We start from the raw sequence: 9,479 nt of genomic DNA on the forward strand, positions 1-9,479 counted from the left end.
ATATTGCTTCCTGTAAGTGTAGATGGTTGAACTAGCAGCTAGCCTAGCAGTAAGCATAGGAGCCTACGCTAAAACAGGCTTTAAATATAGACTTATTTCAGTTTTTCCTAAAAAAATCCTAATGTCAAAGCTTCAATACAAGATGGACGTTACTGACGAGCACTAAATAGGTATTTGGATGTTTTTGAGGGCGTCTTTTTAGACAAAGATGAGGAGGAAGACAACTGAGCATCAGTTGCTAAAATTATTACAATTACTTTAAATCTATCCATCATTTCTCCTGTTTCAATGTCAGGTTGATTATGTTAAAAACCAAACAGAGGCCAATTTCTCATTCAAAAGCCCTTCGACCCGTAAGGAAGGCCAATTGCTCAACAAAAAAAACTATATTTATAATACATATAACACCTCACATGAGTCCAACATTCAATTACCCCATTGTTGACCTTGGCACGCTTGTTGTGGATTACTCGGGTCTTCTTCGAGTCCTTCAAACTGCCCTCTTGATGGGCCAAATGGGTCAATCATGAGATAATCATTCATTGATGAAAAAGTTGTTTGGTATTTTGCTGTTTGTTGGTTAAGTTTTTTAAACCAGGTGGACCAAAAAGAACAGACCATACACTCGCCCATCTTTTTTTTTCAAGAGCCTTTCAAACAGAGTGACTACCCAGACTCCCTTCTTGCTTGATGTTGATGATGATTGCTGCCCTTCAGTGCTTCGCCTCAAGGTTTCGTGCACGTCTGGCTGTGAAACACGCATGGCACCGACCACAGGAGTGCTTTATTTTTTTCTCCTTTTTTCCCCCCATTTGTCATCTTCAGAGTGTTGAATCAGAACTCCATTGATCGCCTTTTATTTTGAATGCACCACTAAACAGTCTTGTTTCCCTCAGGCCAGAACGTGACCTGCCTGCTGTCTGGCTGGCACTCATCTCCTGCTGCATCCTCCTATGTCAGATCCCAGTCTGCTTTTTTCTTTTTCGGTTTTTATAAAATCTTCAGACATGGATTTCGTGGCGCTGCTATTAGGTCATGCTGTTATTCCTCTTTTTTTGTTCTCACGGCTCTTTTTGCACCTTTGAGACTTTGTGTTCCGTGTGCATGATTTCTTATGATGTGTTCTTTTTTCTTTTCACTTCCCTCTTCCCTGCTTTTTTCACTCTATATCCCTCTCTCTCTCTCTCTCTCTGCTTCCCTCGCTTGCGTGAAACAGTCATTGCTTGTCCCAGGGAAAAGTCCCAGTAAATATGGACGACGAGGCAGTGCCATAGGGATAGGAACAATAGAAGAGGTTCATGTATACTTACTTCTTACTTCTTGCTCATGTTTTTCTCTTGACCATAGGATGCTTTTTAATCAGTTCAAGCTCTGCAGGAGAAATGCAGTCATACTTGATCAATGTTTTACAATCCATAAGTGCCCAGTGGAATTTAGGTGTTAAGAATATGTTTTTTAGAAACAGATGGACTGAATTTAAAAATAAAGGAATGGGAGATAAAACCTAATTCTTGATGAGTCTTCTAAATTACCCTGCGGATCACAAATTCAAAAAGGGAAGCACATTTTAAAAAGGCCTTAACTTGATATGTACCTCAAAGGGACCAAAAATTCAAATTTCATTCAATTTCTTCTCACCCTCATGTCGATTTAGGGTTGGGATTATTTTCAGAATAATCCGTTAGACAGTATCAATTCCTCTCGTCGAGGCTTCAATACAAGATGGACGTTACAGACAAGCAGGTTTTTGGATGTTTTTAAGTGTCTTTTTGGACAAAGACAACTGAGCTCCAGTCGCTACATTAAAATAAACATACATTTTTGTCTAAAACTCTAAAAAATAATTTATTAATCTGAAAATAATCCCATCTCCTAGTCAATATAAGGGTGAGTAGAAAAGTGAATTTTGGTGAACTAACCCTTTTGTGAAGATCTACATTTCTCTCTTGGTTGCATTTTACACACAAATTGAATGGACGCCAGAAAAATGTAACTACCCAATTTTCTGGCCAAAATCAGAGTAAGGGTGTCCTTTATATTATTTGGTAATACCATTTAGTCATCGTAACAATTGTTAACATAAAGTCAATCCTCAGCCTGATTAACTTTAAAAACATTCTCAGGTATTTGGTCATCCATTTTTTTTCTTTGCATATCTGAGATTAGCTTGTGCTTTTTGGCAAACAACTCAATCTTCTCGGGGGAAAATACTCACAGGCACAGTTCAAATATGAGGATAAATCTCTCGAGCATGTCCGAATTTCCGCCATAAGGCGTCCGAGGAGTTGACAGTGCCGCAAACAAAACCACAAAATTTCCACCAATTTTTGGACAGGATTTGCAACAAAGCCTTCTACACATGGGCTAGAAAAAATGGAGTCCATTTATATCAAGGCACATCAATTGCAGATTGTTTTCAGCCTGAATCCCACTGACTCATGGATTTCTAAAACATTGTCGTAGATTAACTGTAACAACATATTTAATATTGTTTTTATTTTTCATTCAACATTCATTACCATCTGAACTTTTCGTAACGGCCTCGGCGCGAGTCTTGACTCTCATCTCCTTCCGTGACCTCAGTCGTTAATCATTCCCGGGAAAAGCCCGACCAGGAAAAAGTCCGGACCATTCAGCTCCCGTCGCAGCAGCGCCATCGGTATAGAGAATATCCAAGAGGTCCAAGAGAGAAGGTGAGTGGACTTAGAAGTTAAGGATTAAGAGGACGACGATTTGTAGGTTAGGTTAGGTTAGGTTAGGTAGAACTTTATTGTTAAAAAATTAACAAATTAACAAATTGTTTTTTTCCAATTAGACACAGCATATCTTATTATAGATTCGGGCTGAGTAAGGGACATCATTTTCATACCGTGATGGTTGAAGAATAAATATAATCACATCCAATTTTATCATTACATAGTAAAGATGGAAAGGATAAAAAAAACACCCACACAAAGTTTGACTAAAATAACCCAGATTTACCAACTACACAAAAATGTACAAAGCATTAAAATACAAAATAATGATCATGCATGTGCAGAAAAAACAGCTGATCAACCCCCCTGTCTTGGCAAAAATGTACCTCTGGTGGCGCTCCGGCAACTTGGGATTGAAATGTCAGGATTTTAGCCTCTTTTCGAGGATGCAACTTCAAATGAAATGGGCAGGAAAAACTACTTAAAAGAGAGCTGCAAACACAGTGGGGGGTCCCTCAGCACTATCTTATTCCAAGACAAGATTACGCCGACTCATCTTCCCTCTTTCCAGACATAAATTACATCAAACCAGAAAGTATTTAAGCATATATTTAAATAGGACATGTCATTGGATAAATAGCATTCTCTCTGATTGACTGTCAAACGTCTCTTCAACCTAAAGCCGGGAAGTGTCGCCAAACACTCAGAGGACGCCAGACTACCCACACTTTTCCATGGAAAACAGATCAGACAACTCGTCCAATCACAGCTCACCAGAATTCCACGCTGCTAAGAACAGGTAGGCGACATTTCAACACGCTGAAGGAGAAATTATTTGTTTAGATTTACACACTTCAACAGTCGTTTAACATATAGCCACGGTTTTCTGAGGCAGGATTAAATGACTCGGCGGGGGGGAAAGAAACATGAATATAAATGTAAAAGTAGTCGTGCACGAGTGGAATAGTTCTGGGTCCAGATGCAAATGTGACCACATGTGCAGCCGAGGAATCTATACAGGCAGAGAAGTAAAGATGTTTCATGAATTCAGAGTAACGTAGGTGTGTAGCATGGTGATGTGTTGCAGAGCGCCGTCAATCCCGGAGGCTCAGGATTTGTCCAGATCCTCCTCGAACGCCAGCAGCTTCGCCAGCGTGGTGGAGGAGCAGGAGGCCGAGGACGAATACGAAACAGGATTGGTAGGTTCCAAATGTGGTCAATAAGTTACTACTTGTCTGTTAACTGTACGCACTGACAGAGATTGGTCCGCGTTGCTGGTAGTAAGTGGGACTCGTTTCCAGTGCAGATGGGGAGTCCAATTTGGTGGTCTTTGTATTGGGTCACTGCTTTTTGCAGATGACATAGACCGGTTGGCTTCATCAGATCCTTATGTAGAACTCTTGCTGCAGCAGCAGGGATGAAAATCAGCCCCTCCAAATCCCAGTCCTTGGTTCCTTGTTTGAATAATGTGGGGAGCGCTCTCTAGGTTGGGGATGAGATCCTGCTCCGGTGGAGAATGAAAAGTATCTCTAGGTCTCGTTCACAAGTAAGAGAAGAACGCAGCGTGAGATCAACAGATGGATTCAGGAGGCACTAATGTGTTGCTTAGCCAAAAGGATCGTGGGCTCATATCTCACAGACCTCCTCCACCTTTACTGTCCAACCTGTCGCCTCAGATTCCGACCTCCTCACTCCCCTGAGGACAGAGCACATAACCCTAGAGGACCAATTCTTCTCTGCTGCCGCCCCCACACCCTAGAACTTACTCCCTCGACCCAGTAACTCCGACAGACTTTTAAATCACTCTTGAATACCCAACTGTTCAAAAGTAATTAGTTTAAGTGCATTCACACGTAATAAGCGACGTCTGTAAAATAGTAATTTTTACTGACATTACCTAGAGATACAGATCTAAAAAGGAGCGCGATTACTGAAAGAGAAAGTTAGTGTTACCAAGCGTTCTTCGTTTAGAGAAGAACATTATTTTTACAGAAGAGACACGGTCTGTAACAGTAGTGTAACCGAGTGTATTCATGTCGGAAACAACAAGGCTGAAACTTAGTTTGTAGCTGTGCAGCGCACATGTCTTCTTTACTTTTGTCATGTGGAACACACCCCCAACAACAACGGACTCCATCTACTTACTTCTCAACCCCTTCAAAATAAAACAGTGGAAGTAAATATGAACACAATGGCGAGTGCCTAGAAGTCCGTTAAAGTTGCATATATGCGGGATTGAGAATTAAAAAAACAGACATTTGTGTTTGCATGGGATTAGTATTATCACCCGACGTCTGTGTTTGGTGAATCACAGTTGGTAGTTTGCGGCGGAATTATTACATTACAAATCACAAACATGGCGCATTCGCACAGGATTAAAACTCAGACATACTCCGCAATTATTACAAATTACCAGAGGCCCCCAGGTTATACTTATCCCGTGCGAATCAGGCATAAGTGTGTCCCAAAAAAAAAAAAAATACAATTTATTAGTATTAAGTTTATTGTTATTGACTGTGAGAGGCCCGGTGTGGGTTGAGGGGGCTTCGGATTAGGATCCCTGACTGCCTCACTGGTGAGGTCTTCAGGGCATGTCCCACCAATAGTAGACCGCGAGGAAGACCAAGGTCACGCCAGAGAGACTATTTCTCTTAGCCAGTTATGGAATACCTTGGGTTTCCCCACTTAGTTGCTGTGTGATCTAGCAGGGGACAAAAGCAACCTTGGCCTCTTTTCTGAGGCTGTTGACGACCAAGAGTTTGGTCCACTCGTGTTTTGTGGCAGAACAAGAAACTTTCAAACATCACTGCTCCATGTCTTCCTGTTTGATTCCAATGTCTTTCCTTCCTCCAGGAGAGTGTCTCCTCCATGACACCACACAAGAGAAATTCATTAATGTACAGCTCCAGCGTGGAGGACAGCGTGTACAGTCCCAGCCAGGGAGGCAGCCTGGGTGAGTGTTGCCGAAAAAATATGGGCCAGATTTTTTAGGTCGTTTATGGCTTGAAGGTTTAAGAAGGTGACCCCAAAAATGTACCTCGTCCATTTTCTTTTACAGAGCCTAAAAAAAGAAACCAATGACATGCACAGAAGAGACGCTTTAGCAACTTTTATTGGTCTTTTTCGACAAAAATCAACAGCAAAATATAAAGCTATCGTCATTTTTTGTGGATAACATAAACTTTATACAGTCCTTCGAGGTCACGTGACATCATATGATTGGTAACATAAAGGTTAACTAACCCATCATTATCTAACACGGTTCCTTGGGGCCATCAATCTTTTGTCAACGTTGTGATTGTGAAGAAGCAGCTGGCGGCGCAGTGAGTGTTCGAGTTCATTAACTCACACATCTGTTGCGTCCACATCTGTCTGCAGCGTCACATCTTCAGCAACAACCTGACGGAGTCAAAGCACAGGAGCCCAGGGCGACAGACAGCCGCAAGATGGAGCGCCCCCCGCAGGAGAGCAAGTCCTCTGGGGTGAGATAAAAACTTTTTTTGCCTTAGAAATTCATTGGAATTCATTAGAATTCATTAGAATTGGTTGTGTCAACTTTTTGGTTTATAAATCCAACAGGTGGTAAAGAGGAGTGGTTAGGAAGTTATTGTTTTGTTATTTGTTTTGTTATCTTATATTAAGTACTGACTGACTTTTAAAAAGTTACCAGGAAGATAAAACAGGAAACTGAAACAACAAGAGCTTTATAAACAAATATACATGCAGCGTAAAGCAACAGAGGTTTCATGACTTTGCAGTGACACTGAGCTGACACTAAGGGACACCAGAAACAAATCTGTTCAATTTGATGTATTGCTGCTTGAAGTCTCTTTAAAATAGGTCAATGACGATTTATTTTTTACATTAATTGTGAAACGTTTTCCAAATTCCTGTTGAAGAGGTCTAAGGAACTTTTCACTTCTGTATATTGTTTTCTATTTATCGCAGTAATAAAAATGATAAAAACATTAAAAATGTGCCTCCTGGTACACAAAAAAATGTGGCAGTGTACATTTACTTCAGCAAAATAATCAGTGTGTTAACTACGTCTCTTTTTTATGTTTCTGGTGCAGAGCTGCTAACATGTGCCGCTACATCGTGTTCATCGATGTCCATATTCAGGTGAGAAACTGTATATTTAGTACTTTCATGCATGATAATCTATCTAAACAGTCAGGAAATATGTGCTTGTCTCTATTATGTTTCATATAGTTGTTTTTTTCAATTATTTATTCCATTGCTTTATTATTAATTTACGATTTATTACAGTCTGATTTGTCTAACGGAAGCTGCATTTGTCAATGAAGGAAAGGATTCTTTTGACTTATCAAGGACACTCACAAAAATGACAAAAACCGTTCAATCAAATAAAACAAGTTAGACACGTCCCATTGTGGTGATATGCTGCCCCCATGAGGCATGGAGGAGTAGAAGCATTTTTTTAAAATATTTTCAACATGAGTCTGATCTATTTGACAGATTGTGGAAAATCATGATAAAATAAATAAATGTCTCTCTTTATTTCTCTTCCTTTCTAATCCAGCGTTCCCTCAGTAGATGTCATTTGCCAGAGAAGAGCCACAGGGATTTCAATTCCCAACTCGGTCATGTCCGAGGTCAGACCCAGATACCGACCACTGATCTTCAGCCATTCCTGACAGACGCGGACCCCCTCCATGGTGTTTCTGAATCCCTCATCCCTAGCGACGGAACGCTCCGGGTCTGGCCGGTCCGAGCGCCGACTTGTATCTGTGGCTTGGTTTTGTACGTTGGTGTGCCTGGTTAGTCCAGTCCAGAAATTCTCTGTGTCTGCTTTGAGGTTGTTGTGTTGAGAACCTTTTGTGTAATTGTTTGTCGCAGTTCCCCTGCTGTTGATGCCATTCCATGCCCTTCTTTTTTTTCTTGGCATGTCGGGAAGCCCAGAGAGCTACAATGTTAACGTCGAAGAGAGATAACGCAGCACAAGATCTCCTAGACAAATATTTAAGGGTTGAAAAGGGATTTAAATAAGACTGTGGTTTCCACCGTTTTTTATGTACGACACAGTTAAATGTCGATCTTTTTTTTTATCGTTCATTAGCGACTTAATCTGGGATGTTGAAATCAAATTATGGGACTACGTTCTGCAACATTATTGGAACTGTAAATGTTCAGGGAGCTTCACTGCTATATAGATGACCTAAATTTAAACTAAAGTGCGGACTCAGCGGTTGTAAACACTCGATCACCCTCTAAACTGCCGCTATATCAATCCAACTTTATCACTCGCGTCTCGATGTGAAGATCCATTTTGTGCATGGACTTAACTCTGCTTGACTGCTCCATGCTTGACTCTCAGTTGTTGTCGCTGCTCGAACTGGTGACTTTTTTTAAGTGTTATTTACGGAAGCTACATTTCCAAGATAGCAGTGCTGCTGTCGCAACATTTGTTAAAATGCTGAACGGCTCCGTCTGCAGCTTTGTTTTCCAAGATTCAAGGTTTATGATGAAGAATGAGACACATTGTGAGCGAGTTGAAAAGAAGAGTAAACTTTCCGTCTATTTTGAAATGCCATTTTTGGGGAAAATATTGCCATTATAAATTAAGTAAGTTGTCATCTACTACTCTAGTCATAAGTTTAACTTTTTAATTTCCATATTATTTTTTGGAAAACATGCTTTGAACTCACCCCTTCTTAATACATGCCTTGAGGATGCTAATGCTAACTGGGGCGTTCATTTAGAAAAACAAATGAGTTTCTATAATATGCCTCTAATTCTCTTACATAATTTAAATTTGATAGGTTTAAATCTTAAAAAATGTAATTATAGGGTCATGTGCGCTGCCCCACACTCAATGAACCCCTGAAAACTAGACCACAATGCAATTTAGGTTGACTTAATGAATCCCCAAAATAATAAATAATAATAAAAAATAAAAATAAAATTCAAACTTTTCCAAACTTATTTTAAATGTAATTTTTTTTTTGAATACATTTTGCTAATAACCTTAAGCACAAAGTAATTTGAAAAAAAAGCATCTGAGGGGGAACAGGTCAGCAGTATTAATTGACATGAAATTATTTATTTGTGTATTGTTGTGTTGTTTTTAATGATCCAGGAAGTGAAGGTGCATTTCTCAGTGATTGTGTAAGGAAGATACTAATAAAGTTTAATACTCATTTGAGGATCCAAATATTGACAAAACTCGTATAAACCAGCCTCAGATTGGCTTTTAGTATCATTCAGAACGATTTGGATATTTAAGATTACAAGGATTGATTTGAAGATAATCTGATATAATCCTGTGACATGATAATGAATAGATTTCATGTCAAGTTGCTCAACACTTCGTTGCCCCATGAATGTGATCAACCTCTTGCTTGTACATCTTCCCAAATATGCCTTTTTTGTTAGTTCTGTCTTTTCAAAGGTGTGATTTTAATGTATGGACCTCCTGATGGCTTGAATGTAAGAAAAGAGTGACGAAAAAAAGATCAAGATATTTCAGATGTTTTTTGATGACTTCGTGCAGGTTATTGGTTTATCCCGGATTATCAAAATTGCTTCTTAAAATAAACATTTGTTTTGTAGAACCCTGGCTCAAATTCTCTCCCGTTATAACTGCGCCCTCTCGTGGCTTTTATAGCACATCTCCTTCCATTCACCTGCTGGTCGTCAGTCGAAGTGCAGCAGTCTGGAATATTGTTTGTGCTCAATGGAAATGATTGTATTTCTGTCTGCTCGTGCTCTTGTTCATGTTTGTATATATGGCTTTCCATTCTTCTGTTTTTTTGTAAATAA

General features: G+C 39.8%; 1 protein-coding gene across 7 annotated transcripts in view; it reads left to right on the forward strand.

Moving 5' to 3' along the window:
* rap1gapb (RAP1 GTPase activating protein b) overlaps positions 1-9,269 on the forward strand; it is a 124,365-nt gene extending 115,096 nt beyond the window's left edge. For 5 of the 7 annotated variants that reach the window (XM_087801904.1, XM_087801898.1, XM_087801903.1 and 2 more), the window contains 8 exons: positions 1,217-1,294; positions 2,584-2,693; positions 3,379-3,495; positions 3,766-3,895; positions 5,550-5,649; positions 6,075-6,178; positions 6,770-6,818; positions 7,240-9,269. In XM_087801904.1, coding sequence (XP_087658030.1) covers positions 1,217-1,294; positions 2,584-2,693; positions 3,379-3,495; positions 3,766-3,895; positions 5,550-5,649; positions 6,075-6,178; positions 6,770-6,778 — 648 coding nt within the window. In that variant the 3' untranslated portion in view covers positions 6,779-6,818; positions 7,240-9,269. The remainder of the gene's footprint in view (positions 1-1,216; positions 1,295-2,583; positions 2,694-3,378; positions 3,496-3,765; positions 3,896-5,549; positions 5,650-6,074; positions 6,179-6,769; positions 6,819-7,239) is intronic. The other 2 variants (XM_087801900.1, XM_087801905.1) reach the window with 1 other exon arrangement.
* The last annotated feature ends 210 nt before the right edge of the window (positions 9,270-9,479 follow it).

The sequence above is a fragment of the Callionymus lyra genome, chromosome 10, assembly GCF_982586985.1.
Source record: "Callionymus lyra chromosome 10, fCalLyr1.hap1.1, whole genome shotgun sequence".
Lineage (NCBI taxonomy): Eukaryota > Metazoa > Chordata > Actinopteri > Syngnathiformes > Callionymidae > Callionymus > Callionymus lyra.